The sequence below is a fragment of the Chlamydotis macqueenii genome, chromosome 3, assembly GCF_036417535.1.
Source record: "Chlamydotis macqueenii isolate bChlMac1 chromosome 3, bChlMac1.mat, whole genome shotgun sequence".
In the NCBI taxonomy this organism is placed as follows: domain Eukaryota; kingdom Metazoa; phylum Chordata; class Aves; order Otidiformes; family Otididae; genus Chlamydotis; species Chlamydotis macqueenii.
This window is the reverse complement of record NC_141558.1, coordinates 39,157,650-39,173,581: the sequence shown is the minus strand read 5'-3', so window position 1 is coordinate 39,173,581 and position 15,932 is coordinate 39,157,650. Positions and strand designations below refer to the sequence as shown.

Genomic DNA, 15,932 nt, shown 5'->3' with positions numbered 1-15,932 from the left:
ACATGTAACTAGCCTCTTTTATTCCCTCATCCCTCTCTTTTCCCACTCTTTTTCTTTCCCAAACCACCTTGATCCCCACTTCCCCAGTTTTGGTTCTTTCCCTAAACATCCCATAATAAGCCTTTGTACAATCTTCCTGCAATCTCAAGATGCTCTTCCCTGCATCCCATAAGGAGTCCCATACCTCCAGGCTGTATTTACCCTCAGTCTGCAAGGTGCTTCAGAAAGCCTCTCATTGACTCATGGTGATGGGTCTCCCTCCCAGTCCATGGGGCATATGCCCTTCTGGGATGCCCCGGGAGGGGCTGGATTGGAGGCTCCTTCCTCTGACTGGGTTGCTGGGATTCCCCCAGCTGTCCCTGTGCCTCTGGGGTCTGTGGTGTGTGCTGAGGTGAGCCTTTAATCAGCTAACCCAACAGAGAGCATGCATCAGTTTTAGCTATTTCATGATGCAGCTGCTAGTACTTTAGTTCCAGTATTTTACTCCTGTAGTTTCAAAAGACTTTTATGCTTAATGCACATATAAATGTTTTCTTTAAAAAATGGTTTATGAGCTTACAGACTATTTCAGGCTCCTGAAGAACTTTTAAGATGTAAACACGAGTTTTATCTTGAGCTCTGTGCAGTTAATGCATTTGATTAGACAACTGTGAACATGAAGTTTGGATTCTCTTCACCAGGAGCGTAAGAGGGGAAATGAACAAGCATCAGCTCTCCACAGAAAGAGCTTCCACAATTCAGTGAGGTAAGGTTTTACAGGCATTTAGGTAAGAAATAGCACCAGAGCATGCCAAATATCTGTTCAAAGTATTTTGTATGAATTAAAGTGTTCCACAAGAAAAGAGTGACTTCACTTGTCTTCACTTCTTAGTTTGGTAGAGCGATGGATATCTGTGAGATTATTCTCCTTTTTTTGTTTGTTTTCCGGGGTTGTTTTTGAGCATAAGGAAAAGAAGGCTGCAGAGACTGTTCTCTTAAAAATTCCCTTAAACAAGATGCCTATGGAGAGTTTCCTTCACCATATTTAACTTTCTATCACCTACAGTAAAGGCCAGATCCTTTACATTCCTCAGCTTACACTCAAGATGCTACACACTGTTTTCAAATTAACAGGTAACAAATGAGATAGACAGAAAGCTTTAGGGAATATTAAGCAAATGCTGTCAGAAGTCTTACTACACAGCGAAAACAAATCAAACATTTAGGTAGGCTGAATATCGGACTCAATCAATGTGTTGAGGTTGGCCTAAAGCCACACAGGCTTCAAGCATGTGTGAATAGATAAACTTGAGTCCTCCCACAGGAAAATTATTTTGCATGGCTGCCAGCATACACTTTTTGCGCAAAAGCTGTCTCTCAAGCCAGGTGAATTTTCAGATCATGTAACCACCGTCATTGCAAGTACTCTACATAGACATACACGCTGTTACACAGAATAACTGCCTTGTAAATCTCAGAACCCAAGCTGCAGGTTTTTCAAGCTTACTCCACACCCAAGTATTCAGAGGCAGAGCCAACAGCCCTCACAGTCCAAGCGCCAATGCTTAACTAAGTGACAGGTTTTCTGATCAGATTTTCAGAATTTTTCCTTCTCAAGAAGGACTCAGCAGGAAGCTCCTCAAGTGCGACATGTTCCAAACTCTGCCCTAGCATTTGTAAAATAAAAATTAATGCATAATTTCTAAGCATGGCTCATCATTTCATTATTTAATATAGTGGTGGTTATTTTTCTCTCTATTGGTCTAACCACACTCATATAATTCAGTGAACAGACATTAATTTATTTTTCAGCATCACGTATTTGTAATTCTGTTTACCCATGGCTGTGAACCTCACACTTCTAATACTAATTCTCTTATGTTCCTTGTCGCTGTCCTCGGCTTCTTCCAGGGTGCCCTTCTGCTCAAATGCTTTTCTGAATGGCAGAACAAAATCTGCTTGTCCAGGGGACAGGTTAGGAAATGTGGCATCAACATACTTTCGAAAAGCTTGTCTTGTTGCTTGTTTTTCAGTTTCCAGGCTGTGCTTCTGATCTGTCATCTTTTCCATTTTTCGCGTGAGAGTCTTTATATGTTCTGCTGCTGCTTTCAGCTTAACCATTGCATTCTCCAGCTCATCAAGACGTAGGGTCTCTGCTTCTTTGAGCTGTTTTTCAGTCTCAATCTGATTCTCTTTTTGTGTGATACTCAGGGCAATATTAATCTCATGACATTTTTGTTTAATTGCTTTATACTTTTATGATATAGTTCCTCAGCTAACATACTTTCTGCTTTGAGTTGCTCTAAGTGCTTTCTATTTAAAAAAGAAAAAGAAGAAAAGATTTCTAGGGAACACCTGTTATTAAAGATTATTTTAAAAACAATTTAAGTCTATTCAGGTTGTTGTCAAACCTCTCTTATTCAACTATAAATATACATGAAATCAGAACTTGATGTAGGACCTCTGAAACAAAATAGTGTAAAAGAAAGCCACTGATGATGCAGAGAAAGGCAGCTGCAGAAGATTCTATTTCTGCATGTGTTGCATGCACCAATAATTTAATGATGCTTACTTCCAAATGAAAAATATAAAGGATTACTATTTCACTCTTCATTCAGGTCTCTCTTTGAGCTAGCACTTAAGTACACACTGTTTTTCAAATAGACTTTGAACAATTCTGCCCCCAAGCAAAAATGTTGTCTTGAAGTGAAACCTAAGAACTGATTTCTAGACTACAGATTCATCTGTAATTTTGTTTAAGTGGTACTGAGAACATCTTTGTGCTAGGACATCAGTAATAAAACATGTAATTTATATTGTGTAGTCAAAACATTATGGGTGCTATTCATCAGAGTTGGCTCAGGGACCATGTAAAGGATGGAACATCGGGCATCCATCAAGGTTACTGAGCCAAATACTACAACACAGAGAAAACAAATTCTGTCCCCTGTTATTGCTCCCTCCACTTTGCTGGAGATATTTTTTCAGAGCTCTGCTAACATAAGAAGTTAAAGACACCAGCTAAGTTTATGCAGAATGTGATTTATCTTTGTCAGAAAGGGCATGTTTTATAGTGAAAATGAAGGTATTAAATAATGGATCAAAACTTAAGCGTGACTCCGTTCAGAAGAAAAAAAAAAAAGCATCTTACAGAGGAATACACCTGAACTGATCTTTTCATTGTGAGAGTATAATGTTGTTGTTTGTGCTGTCAAAAAATGAAATGTATTCTACTTTTAGGGGAGAGGGGTGTGCTATTATTTTAACATCAAAACTGTTTAATTCACAGTGCTTAATCTATACGGTAGAAATTCCTGCGGCCTCCAGATCTCCACACAAACACACCTTTTGACAGTTTTGCATAGAGGTCATGAATGGGACAATAGGCTCCTGAGATCTTTATTTATGATGACTCTAAATCAGCCATAAAAAGCAAAACTTTTGGATCCTAAGTTGGCTTTGTGATACTTGCTTTTAGGAACAAAATATGTTTTATTTCTACATGAGGCGTTAGCAAGAGACAGTGAGCCTGCAACTCTTGCTGGTCACTTGACATTTGCAAATATGCTTTTTTCTAAAGTGTCTATCAATCTTTTCCTAGAAGACCTGCATCTGAGCAACGCTGATGCAATTCCGGTCATTTTCTTTAGCAGACCATGTTTGCCAACCAAGTCAAGGAAAACACTAAGAGCACCTCTGCTGCCTGGCTGCTTCCTTCAGGGCAGTCTCCCTCTCCCTTTTCTTGGCTTCGGCCACCGCTTGTATCTTCTCCCAGGCACATTCCATGAGGGTGCACTGAAGCCTGTGAGCCATGCGCTGCTCTGCAGCTTCAGTCTCTCTCTTCCGCTCATCCTCCATGTACTGCTGAATTTGTGCCTTCACCTTCCTCCCTTCTTCCTTAAGCAAAGTTAAAAGTAGATGTAAGTAGCGACAACACCTTATTGTTCACTTGTCTTTAAACAATCCTGAGCAGCAAAGCCTAGCAGAACAGACTTAAGGAAAATATCACATGGCAATTACAGTGATTTATTTAGCATCATTCCACATCATCCATGTTTTCTGTGTAAGGCACAAAAAGTTCCCTGATATATTTTCCTCACAAGCTCACACGGCTGGTGGCATGGTTTTAGAGTGAGATGGAGAAGTCTGGTCCTTGATATGTTTGTCAGCAAGACACTACTCAGGCTGATAAATAAAAGTATGACAGCACTAATCTTAGGTGATTTGGAAGGACATAGATATATCTGGAATCTCAGACAACTCAATATACACCAATATACCTCTGTTGCCATTATAGGCCATGCCAAACTCATGCCAAGCCTGACCATCCAGGAAAGTAATCCAACCCACTTAACTCGCTGCCCAGTGATTTGCCACCATTCTCAGTTCTTTCCAAGATCCCAGACAAATACATCCTCTGTGGAAGTGGCAAGACGTTATTGGGAAAGCTCTGGCTGCTTTGATCTTGGTGGGTTTTCTAATATAGAATGAGGAGAGTTACATGAGGTTTGCCATAAATCTTTTGCACACCCAGCTCTGTATGTATGAGCTCTGTATTTTTGTGGATACCGTCTAACAAGCAGAGTGACAAATAATAGGATCTGCCTACAAGAAGCCTAACTAAAGCTATTTGACCATTAGTGGTGGTGGAACAACCACATCAGCACTGCAGCAAAAAGCCATTTCTAAGGCTAACAGCTGAAAGCAGTTGTCTTTGGCGTATCCTACACATAAAACCACTTCAGTCACTCATTCATTGAGACATCTTATTGGTTGCCACTATCTGTTTGCTTAGACAGATGCTGAGTAAATTTTCTGCCACCACCTCTCCACGCTAGCTTCTAGTGAGCAGTTAGCTCACTGTTAAGACACCTCTTAAAATGAACTGCAAGAAACACAAACACCAAATCTAAAACATCTTGCAATCACTTTAGTTATATCTGCCTCTTCTTTTGTTTCAGCTATAGAATTCTGTATCTGCTCCCAAGTCCTTAGTCACTGGAGCCAATGTTATGAGGAGAAATGGTACATGCTCAAATCCTGAGCACTCAGGTCTACAAAGATGTATAATAGGCTTATGGCAAGTAATTGAACAGTTAAACACGATGAACTGAGCTTCTGCCAACTATTGTTGGCAGATGCTATGACAGCAAAAGGCAGAGCTCCATTGGAAAAAAAGCTCCATAAAATGGAATTAACTCAGCTGGAAACTGAAGACCACTGTAACCCTCCCTGCTTTTCCTCTTGAGATGCCAAGCGCATTGTTTCGGCTGCCTGCAGTATAAACAGATAGCTATTTAGAAACTTGTATGAAATAAAATTCCAAAGCAAAACACTCCAGCAATTCTCTCTGTGCCCTTCATCTGTTGGTGGGAGGCTGCAAGACTAAAGATGACAGGTGTTAGACGGACTGCGCAGCGCCTGACTGGGGAGCGCTCGGATGCTCTAGTGGTAAAAAACCCTGAGAGGCGGTGCAGAAAGCAGGAAGGCTCCGATCCAGAAGGGCTTGCCTTCCTTTCTCTTTGAGTATCTCTGAATCTTTTCTCAGATACTCAAACAGTCATATAAAGCATGTACGAAGCATATACAGAAATTCAAAGCTACAGTTGGTGTGCTTCATTTAGGAATATACATATGCTGGCAGTTTTCCTCCTTCTCCACCCTACTTAGAGTCCAGGTTCAGTAAATCAGTTAAACACCTTTCTGGCTTTGATGGACACAAAACTCCAGGACAGGTTTAAAGCTAAACCTCTGTTTAACCGGCCTTAAGAAATGCACCTAATCAGTGGCTGGCTGAATCAAGGCCTGACAAGGAATTTTCAACAAAGTCCACAAACTTCATGCAATTAAAAAAAAAAAGTGAAATGTGCTGAAAGTGAATTAAAAATCCAGCTAGCTCAAGCTCACATCTCATCTAGCACAGAGACAGTCAGTCATCTTTCAGGCCAAGCACTTCTCCTGGCACTAGAGTTCAAATCTCAGATGAATTAAGGTCCTGGTTATCGCAAGTACTAAAAAAAAAAAAAAAAAAAAAAAACAAAAACCACACACATTTTTTTCACATAGAATGACATTCTTAGTTGTCAACCACATAGTTCTGTCATGCTGGGTGTTTCCACAGTAGTGAAAGCAAATCAGTTCATACTCTTAATTCTTTTCCAAGTTTTTGTTTAATGCTCTGCGGTTAGCAGCTGCCTCTTTGAGAGCTTTATCCACCGCATCTTCCTTGTGCATTTCAGCCTTTATACCAAGTTATTATTTAAGTATAGCTGCTCACATTTTATTAACATCCTATTAAGATGAAGCAGAGGTTTCATAATCAATAGTTCTGTATTTTCTATGTAAGAAATCAGAGCAAGTTAAATTTAAAATCAAATGGCAAAATACATTTTGGCCCATTTGACAAATTCACTGCAGTGATTCCTGTTAAGATGTGGCCACACAATAGCACTGAGCCACCACAGTTGCAATCACTATACATATATATAAAATAAAGGGCAGTTTCAGAATCTTACATGGCACTGTGGGGAACAGCTGCAACAACCGATAAGTTCTGTGTGCTTTAGAGGCCATTTTCAGACCAGATGTAAAATATGTTATTAATTCAAAGTTATTAATTCAAAGCTTTGTAGTGATCAGAAACTGAAGAAATACGTGCACACAGAAACCTGTGAACAAAAAATGAGCTGAAATTAATGACAGCTCTAAAGTAGTGACCTCACAGTTCTTTATTAACTGTCTTTATGCTAGAGCAATTATTCCAAAGAATCATCATCTAATTGACAGGAGCGTAATTTAATTTACCTGAGACCAAAGTTCAGCTTTCATTTTTTCAATAGGCTCTTGTATCTCTGCCTCTATTTTTTAATGTTGTTCTTGTTGAATGTCTGCTCCAGTCTCTGCACAATCAACCCAAGCAGTTCATGCACAGCAGGCAATCATAGTGCAGAAACCCATGCCGCTCTCCTGACCCTTTTGCTTGGCTCTGCAGCTGAATTAAAAATCAAAAGGCTAAAAACCCCCCACCCTCATTTCACATCTAGGATAATACAATTATTATTGCTTGTGAAGTTCCGTAAACGTAATAGGTGCTGAACTCAACTCACATTCTAGGCAAGGCTGCACAACAGGAGAGCATCATGGTGCCCCTCCTGACTCCATGTTTTGATGGTCATCCACTTAACACAAGCAATAGGCCAGTCCTCAGCTTTCTTGGGAATAATTTACCTGGTTCTGTCTCTGACTAAACCTCGCAGCAGCATGGGGAATGGTTTTGCTCTCTTTAGACACTACGGGCAAGACAGTGCCCTCATGGCCCTCCAAGGCTTTCAGCAAGGCCCTGAGATACCCTCATTTGCCTTCATGCCGCTCTTTGGGCACAGCATAAAATATTGTCAGGGGAATATGGTGGAATATTTCAAGTGTTTTGAACAAAGCATGCACATACAAAGCAATCCCTCTGTCTCTAGGGCTGCTGTCTCTGTCCAGAGCCCAAGTAGCCCTAGTGCTGCAGAAGCACAGCTAATCCCTTCTAGAAAGGGGGCGTGAAGCAGCATGGAGGTAAGCCACACCGCTTCACAGGGCCTAGGCCCAGGTCCCTCCCTTTAGGATCACGGAGAGAGTCTGAAGATGTTAGCATCACTATCTCCTCCTGTGGACACGCTGTGAAAGAAAATAGGAAGCCCTCCTAGATCCCTTGAAAGACTGGTCTTCAGCACCAAGGACTGGCCCGAAGAAGAGAAGCCACTGCAGAGGGAGGTGAATAAAGATGACTTTCTGCAACCCAAAACTCTACCCTCCCCTCCCCCTCTGCCTTTCCTACTCAGTGCCAAGCCTGGGCATTGCTGTGGATCCCAGTCTCCCTGCTTGGCAGGACCAAAGAATCACATTTACCTGGATTATTACAAAGGAAAATGAAAAAGGAATAGAGCCTCAGGAGATCCAGCTTTCACACAGCCACAGGAGAATTAAGTCTCCCTCTTTCACTCCAGTCTTCTTCCTCACTCCACATGGGTGGTCAGAGTCCTCTCATGGAGCTTACACAAAGTACAAGGCAAACACTAGCAGGGTGGGACAAAGGGGTAAACTGATCTAAATAATCAAAACAGAAGGCAAACAGTGCACAATTGTTAGCAATAAGCATGTTGTGCTCTGACTGCACAGTCCATTATATTACGCAGTAAAGAGAAAATTTTAAAGACACTTTCCATGGCCTTCGGGACATGTTTTACACTGCATGTATCAACGCAGGGCTGAAGTCTTGTGTTCTGAGACACACATGGTGCTCACTCTGCTGCCGGGGCTCTCTGTACACTGATAATCTCTTGATATGGTTTAAAATAGCAACCAAGCACACACCTCTTCACAACACACATTAATTACAACACATGATTTCTACAAGACTTTACACAGCTGTGGCTAAGGTCAGCAGCCAGAATCAGGTGTAAGAAGGTAGGATTCAGGATAAAACATCCCAGCTGTGTCCTGTTGAACGATGAGGGGATGATCTTTGGAAATGTTAAGTCAAGGATAGTTCTTCCCAAACTACATAAGCCTTACAAAACATTTGCTAATGGTCTTACAGCTAATTCTCTTTTGTGCTTCGTTTGCCTTCATGCACTATAGGATGCCTAACCCTGTCCCCACTCTGCATGTGCTGGATTTATTAAGAAGGTAAATGCAGTTCTTTCTTAACAAGGTGCAAATGGCTTCCTGACTGTCAAGAGCTGATGGATGGATACAACAGCTCTTGGAGGTTTCCTAAATCTCAGATTGTGAGGAAATTATTTCAGAAACAAATTTACTCAGTATATCATGATGAGTGCAACACTGTGTTCTGAAAGGCTTCTACTCCCGAATCCAATCAAAAGTAGCATTGGAGGGTGGTGGTGGTAGTATTTTTGAATATACAGCACAACAAACAAAGGAGTCCAGATCATGACTTACAATCGTTGCAGTACTTTAGCGTTCTTCTGTAATACAATTACTAAAATGTCAGAACTCTGTTCCTGATAGATTTCTTGCTTGCAGGCATAAATGCTTACTGTTGCTACAGAAAACACGCAAGCTGATGAAGAGAGAAAAATAATTGACCATTACTTTTTACCAAGGTAGCCAAACTTTGCCTTCAGATTACGATTCACACATGCTGACAACTCAGTAACATGCTGTAGGCAGATGATGAGGGAGGGTTGTGTGAAGTGACCCCTTCCAGCCTCAGTACAGCTCCCTACATAGCAACTGTGACTGGGCAGGGCTGGCTCTGCTCACAAAGAACTAGTTAAGCAGCGTTACAGCAAGCTTCAGCTTTTTAATGCATTTTTTTTTGTTGTTGAATGTCAACAGCTCCTATTCAAACCATGTAGTCTAAGCAGATTTCAGAAGAAGTACAATAGCTACTATTTCAGATATTGAAACACAGCATTTTGTTGCTGTTCTTGGTAAAGATGTGAAAGCCAGCACAGACAATAAGGAACTGGCAAAAACCTTAAAGAGTGTCTGCCCGGGAAATAATTTTGACTCACAGTTCCTGTCAAGCTAGCTATCATCCGCTGTAGATAATTATTACTACACTGAAGATGAAATTGAGAAAAACAGAACAAAAGAAGCTGTATTGGTGCTGTTTGCTTATCCTCCACATGCATAAGAGGAGCTGTGCTTTCAGAGTTGAGTGAACAAATTTTGTAACCAATGTACTTGTGTTTGGGTGGGGTTTTTTTCCCTTTAATCCCTATACACACATAGTTTTTTATTATATAAATCAGGGACTTAAAACAGTAAATGCCACTATTGATACTATAACACCCTTTAATTTACTACATTCTTGTCTGTATTTGCACTGCTTTATCTCCTTTTTATATATAATTTTTGTAGCATTAAGAGAATTACCTGTACAGCAGCTGCCACAAATAAATATGGAGAAGCTCCTTAAAAATATGGACAAGCCTAAATACTCACTCTTCCTTCAACCTGAGCAGTTCTAAATTAACCTGGTTAAGAGACTTTACTCCATTCAACCGGTAAGAGGCCCCATCTCAGACAGCTTTTCTATGAAGTGCCATTGGCAGGCACGTTGTCTCCAGGTCTGTCCCATACCTTTCTCTTTCACCCTCACACCTCCTTTTCCCTCAGTAACTTCCAGATCCATATTCACTTCACAAAACATAATTAAAAATTTTGAGAACCCAAATCCTGCATTATTCTCAAATATGTGAAAATGAGAGACTGGGTTTTCTCCCTTTGAATCAACTGCAGGTGTTAGGATCAAAGTGCGTATTTTAAAAGCCTGCAGAAGAACAGGTTAAAATGCCTACTGTAGCACTCATTTTGGAATAATTTAGTTAAATTCATGCAAACATACAAGACTCATGCATTTTAATGAAAAGAGATAAAACCCTGGGTGACCCTTTAAAAACAACAGATTAATTCTAATTCATCACATCCTATCAAACACAACAGATTCTACAGGATATGCACAGCATGTGACAGTTCTGAATACTTGATCAATTCACCTCGAAATTCCTTCACTAATCAAAAGGCAAGTAGTTTCCTCACCTACAAGCTTTCAGATTTGCCCAAAACCTTGCTGTTGTGAAGCAGTTAGGCTCACAGAGGAGAAATGTGCTTTTAAAGGCTACAAAAATGCTATTTTTTTATAACTTTATCAAAGGTAGAGCTCACTTCCTTTCTCAGTAAGGAGGGAGCCAAATGAAGGGTCAGCTGATTTTAGGATACAGGTAACTATAAAACATAAACAGGAGGAAAATCACAGGTTCAAAGCAAAGCATTTTGAGGGAGAGAGAGAAAAAAAACATAAAGCAACTGCTCTCCCTCAAGGAAGTCAGTCACCTTTTTTATCTTCAATTAAAAAAAAAAAAAAATATTTCAATAACAAAACCCAAAGCAATTCCCAGTGGCAAAGCAGATATCCCTCCATGTTCTTTCTTCTTTGGTCTGACAGAAGCCACCTCGGCCAGAAGAGCATTAACAAAGAGGCCTCTCAGCTTCTTGGGAGCCCTTGACGGGGCTGTAAATATGAGGAGCTGAAAGGAAAAATGCAACTTGAATATTAATAAGGGTCTGTGGAGGAAAAAGAGCACAGCCTGGTATGTGCCCTCCTACCATGTGTTCTGGAGTTTGGGTAATGGGATACCATCTAGAAAATGCCAGGCACACAGAAGTAGCTGGAGAAGGTCACAGAAGGCCTCAGTGCTGGAACAGAAAAGCACCCACCTGTACAGACTGCTCAAGGTAAAGGCTCACATTGGTAAAGGCTCTTCATGTGCTAAGGAAACACCACACCACGCACCCACCCTCCAGCCACACTCGCAGCAGCACCAACCAGCATACTGCCAAAGGTCACCTCCAACCCACACGCGGGGCTGTTTGGCAAGATTGGGCTTGTTCAGGTTGATATGTTCCTTTGTCTGTAAGAACCTGTTGATTTTAGATTTTCCACTTCTTATTTTGAGCTCAGTAACCTATCATAAATCAACATTACAAAATATACTTTGCAATAGAGAAATTTAATTTTGAATGGAGCTTAAATAAACTAGTCTTGCTGACTAGTCAAGAACACCACACAAGCTCTGCTTAACCTGGAGTTACACATATCGACTGGCAAGCTGATAGAGGTATGCTCACTGATCTGCTGAACGATGCCAAGCAGGAAAGGCAATGGCTGAGTTCTTCCTGCCTTTCTCTTGGCAGAAGCATTGTTTCACTTTTTCTCCTCTATCTAGGAGGATTTCCTCTACTGTTTTGTTTTGTTGGTTTTGTTTTTTTTTTTATTTGTAAGGAAGGGGATATTAGCATCCAAGGATTATTTTGGCCAGTATTTTACAAATTCCTTTATTAAATAAAACCCTTCATGACTGCGTTACCAGACCTTTCTTGCCTTAAAATTATTTTACTTGCATCACTGTTAATTATCAACTTTCAAGAGATCAACTTTTTCTTTTCATGCACAATATATTATGCTTTCTGTTTAAAAAAGAAAGGGCAAACCCCTGTTTTCACTTAATCAAAGCAAAGAGAGAAGCGAGCTGAACTGTCATGTAAATTTCTAAGGCATTTACCAGTTTTAACTGCATGTCCGAGGTAACTGAACATCTTCTGACATACTGTTGAGATTGCAGATGATTCTTAAAATCACTTTTATGTTCGTACGTAACTTAATTGCAATTTATTTGTACAGGCACAGCATTTTATAAAGGAACTTAAATTGGATTAAATAGCAAGAGAGACATTTATCCATTATTTCAATGGACAGAAAAAAAATAGTAGTTGCCTTGAAAAGTTCTGTGACTGATTTGTTGATTTCATTCCTTACGTTCTCAGTCCCACTTGGAAGTTTTCCTCCTCATATACCTGGACCCTTCACTGTCGATGGCTTCATAGAGGTCCTTTTTATTCTCTACTGTTGCATGCAAATAACCAAGGTAGGCCACACAGAGGCTAATTGCTATGAGTCCAAATGCCATCACAGGTTTGTTCTGACCAAAAAAAAACCAAACAAAAAAAAAAAGAAATTAGTACATTTTTTGTCACAATATTTTTTATTCATCACAAACTTTATATTCTCCAATCTTAGCTTAGAAAGTGAACAGTAAACTACTGTGACACCTGTAAAAATCATCAGTGCCATCTTGTAGTCCTTGTAGATGGACTTCAATAAGCAATAACTTCAATAAGCAGCAAGGACACAGACCTGATTTTCTAATAGCAAAAGGAATTCCCTATGAAAAAGAAGACTCCTGTTGCATTGCCCAGTGCTTTATCTTTTGCTGGTCGCAAATGCTTCTTCAGCATGAATGAACAGGCCAAAACCAATTACTAAAGGTAACTATTACAAACTTCTAACAGAATAAATCTAGATATACTACTGAGACAACGCACTCTGCTCCTGTCAAGCAGCCTTGATTATATTCCTCTAAAACAGATCATGTACTAACACCACAACATCTACTTTTACCATGTGCATAAAATTTCATCCAGTCTTGCTGAATTCTGCAAATGTAAATAAAACCCGAGTATCACCAATTAATTATAAAAGCAAGAAAAATAAAAAATCCAAAATATTGAAAAGCTACTAACAGTTCCCTCCTTTCATAACAAAAAGCTTGCATTTTATGATTTGTTCCCGTTTAAATATTAAAGAGGACTCCTACTATGTAATCTGTCAAATGAGATAGGTAATATGCCTGTAAATAGTTTTTCTGAAAGGAACTTGGCTAGGTACAAAAGAATCAGACAATATAATAGTGAAATAAAAGCTGGAATAAAGAATGTAATGTTCTGGGCTCTTAACAATCAGAGTGGAAAAAAAGTAAAAATATTTTTAGTTACATTTCTGGGTGGTTTGCATAACAGGAGATGGTTACATAATACATATAGAATTGTGATGAGTATTTAAAAGCAACCGTGTCTCTCCAAACATATTTAGTTTCTCTCATAATGAGCCTCTTACAGGTTTAATGAAAAGCTCTGGGTTCACAGCTCGGAAGAGCATAGTTGTTTGAACACTCCTCAGTCCTGGTTTTCTCTCCTTGGGTGTTTCATTTTCAATTGGAGGTTTGGTAGGAGACATTTTAATTAATGTTGAATACTTCCTAAAAACAGAATGAAAAATAGATGTCATTTTCGTAAAAAAATTGAAAGAACTACATTCACTGAATATGAGTTCACACTCTGCTTGTCTTCTTACAGCACGATTTTTTGTTTGTGTATGTATTAACAACTGCCTTTGGTGTTAGCTAACATTCCCAGCTTAAGCACACTGTTTTTTAATCTTGTCAATTTTGTGCATGCTAGAATAACTTTCAGAGATGCACACCTTTATACAGCAAATGCAAGTCTCCTGATAAGCGGCTTGGGTTTTTTTTACTTGCCTTTGGCTAATGATTTAGCTACCTGTGGGCCTAGTAGCAGTCTTCACACTAGAAAGATAGTATAAGGGCACTTTTTTTTTTTTTTAATAATCTTATGTGTGATAGGACACCCTGCAGCTTGTTGTAGCGTGGTCACTATCCACTCACCCCAGTGGCCCTAGGACTTAAGTCTCATTTTCACATACGAGGGGCAGGTCACCTTGCAGATACCACCTGAGCAAGGGCGAACAGAACACGCCCTTGGTTAACCCCGCGTACTCGGGAGCAGAAGAGACACTCTTCTGCCCCGTAGTTCACACCAGTGGAGCACAGCCGGGGGCCCCGTAGCAGGATTCTCAAACCCAACCCAGCAATCACCTCAGGCCTCCTCCCCCAAGGTGCCAGGCACAGCAGAGAGGTCAGGGCAGCGTGGGGGCATAAGGCGTGGGGGCATAAGGCACTGCCAGGCGCGGGGTGGCACACCCCCAGTCCATACCTGAAATGCAAGCGCCCAGCGGCTCAGCCTGACCCCGCCGTACCAGCCCCCGAGCACCACAAACCGTGAGAGCGGCGAGTAAAAGGGCAGAAATCTTCCCCCCCGGGCGGTGAGGGGGCTCCTGACGCCACTACCGGCCTTACGCCGGGGACGAAGGGAGGGCGTTTTCCCAGATGAAAAGCCCGGTGCGGACATAACCAGCAAGGCCAGGCCCTGACCGCCGTGCTCCAACGGCTCCTCAGGCGGCGGAACGCAACCGTTAACACCTCGCGCTCGGGCGCCCCCCCCCAACCCCGCCGCTACTCACCCCCACCGCCGACCGGGCCTCCCCGCGCGGGCGGCCGCCGCCCCCCAGCCCGCGCCTGCGCTCTTGCGCCCCCTCCTGGGCGGAGGCCGCGGCGGGAGAGCGGGAGAGCGGCCGGGCCCCGCCCGTCTCCTCAGGCGGCCGGGGGAGGGGGAGGGGGAGAGGGAAAGGTCTTCCTCGGCCGCGGCTGCGGGTCTTCCTCTTCGACCACAGCTCCGAATAATAAGGGGAAGCTGGCTCAGTCGGAAGAGGAGTGGCATTTATGCCTGGTATTTCCTTGACGGTATCCCAGTAACCGGGTGACCTCTCGGCCGCGGGAGCAGGCCTTGGCTGGCAGGCCTTGACAGTTGGCCCCTGCTAACGGCCAGTCCCCAGTAATGTGCTGTAAATGCCTTGAGAGCTGTATGAGATTTGTCCAGTTGGTGCAAATCTTGGTGGTCAGGCTAGTGGCAGGTACGGTTTAAATGTGGGAAATGGAAAAAGAGAAGCGGTGAAAGTCCCCTGTCTGTTGATCCCGAGTGCCGGGATCGGGAAGGGGTGTTTCATGCGGAGATGCACCTCTGGAAGTGCAGGTGTTTGAGCAGAAAAATATGCTGCAATTTAAGCATCTGATTTCTGGTATTCAGATCTGAACTAAAGATTTCAGGTGTCTGGAAACTACTCATTACATAAATGCTGTTTCGTGGCAGTGTGTTGTTTTCTATTATTTTTAAACAGCAAAATTAATAAAATTACCCAGAGTCCAGAGGAAGCAAAACCTGTGCGACTGCATCTACCTGCTTGTGCCTCCCTCTCTGTCTCTACTGACTTCAATGCCACTGGGCACTGAAAGAAAGGTAGAAACGTCAGTCTTTGGAAAAACCAATACCTGGGGGTAGGGAGAGACCCAAATTAGCGCTCCCTGAGGTAACAGGCGGGCAGAACTGAGACGTGATGGATAATGTTACAAAGGTTTAGCTGCAGCCGGCTGGAGGATTAGTACGTGCGTAGTTCTGGGCTCACCAACCCCAGCTCACACTTCTCTGTATGTGAAGGGTGTGTGACAGGACTTTGGTGCAGCAGCTGGTTATTGCAGCCATAGAGGCAGAGCGGGACAAACATAAATGTAGAGGTATCCAGGCTCTCAGAAATGCTTGCTCCATGTTTTCTTTTGCAGTAATCAAACTGCATTTTTTTTTTGAAAGATGGAATTTTTTTTGTGATGATAAATGATTTTTGGAGGAGTAATAAGATATTGCCCCTTCTAAATCCAGATGGAGTATCTAAAGAATTTTTTTTTTTTGTT

At 41.7% G+C, this 15,932-nt stretch overlaps 2 protein-coding genes across 3 annotated transcripts; both read right to left on the bottom strand.

The window, feature by feature from the left end:
• Window positions 1-1,004: 1,004 nt before the first annotated feature.
• On the bottom strand, window positions 1,005-12,167 carry C3H6orf163 (chromosome 3 C6orf163 homolog). Its single transcript, XM_086744588.1, has 4 exons — window positions 12,057-12,167; window positions 3,674-3,872; window positions 3,325-3,376; window positions 1,005-2,232 (listed from the first exon to the last, which is right to left on the bottom strand). The coding sequence occupies exons 1-4, from the start codon at window positions 12,088-12,090 to the stop codon at window positions 1,762-1,764; spliced, it is 756 nt and encodes a 251-aa protein (XP_086600714.1). The 5' UTR covers window positions 12,091-12,167; the 3' UTR covers window positions 1,005-1,761.
• SMIM8 (small integral membrane protein 8) lies at window positions 11,814-14,679 on the bottom strand. 2 transcript variants are annotated; one of them, XM_086744991.1, is made up of 3 exons: window positions 14,651-14,679; window positions 13,448-13,590; window positions 11,814-12,473 (listed from the first exon to the last, which is right to left on the bottom strand). In XM_086744991.1, exons 2-3 carry the CDS (start codon window positions 13,565-13,567, stop codon window positions 12,315-12,317), a joined length of 279 nt encoding a protein of 92 aa, XP_086601117.1. In that variant the 5' UTR covers window positions 13,568-13,590; window positions 14,651-14,679; the 3' UTR covers window positions 11,814-12,314. The 2 variants fall into 2 exon arrangements, with proteins under 2 accessions (XP_086601117.1, XP_086601116.1); XM_086744990.1 differs by lacking the exon at window positions 14,651-14,679 and adding an exon at window positions 14,344-14,586 and having other exon boundaries at window positions 13,448-13,589.
• Window positions 14,680-15,932: the final 1,253 nt, after the last annotated feature.

Excerpts from the sequence above, each read along its gene's own strand:
- C3H6orf163 (XM_086744588.1), bottom strand. The coding sequence starts at position 12,090 with ATGTTCAGTTACCTCGGACATGCAGTTAAAACTG. Across the intron at positions 3,873-12,056 it reads CGGACATGCAGTTAAAACTG|AAGGGAGGAAGGTGAAGGCA; the intron begins GTAAATGCCTTA and ends TGCTTAAGGAAG. Across the intron at positions 2,233-3,324 it reads CTATGCAAAACTGTCAAAAG|TATAAAGCAATTAAACAAAA; the intron begins GTGTGTTTGTGT and ends ATATCATAAAAG.
- SMIM8 (XM_086744991.1), bottom strand. The coding sequence starts at position 13,567 with ATGTCTCCTACCAAACCTCCAATTGAAAATGAAACACCCAAGGAGAGA. Across the intron at positions 12,474-13,447 it reads CAGAGCTTTTCATTAAACCT|AACAAACCTGTGATGGCATT; the intron begins GTAAGAGGCTCA and ends TTTTTTGGTCAG.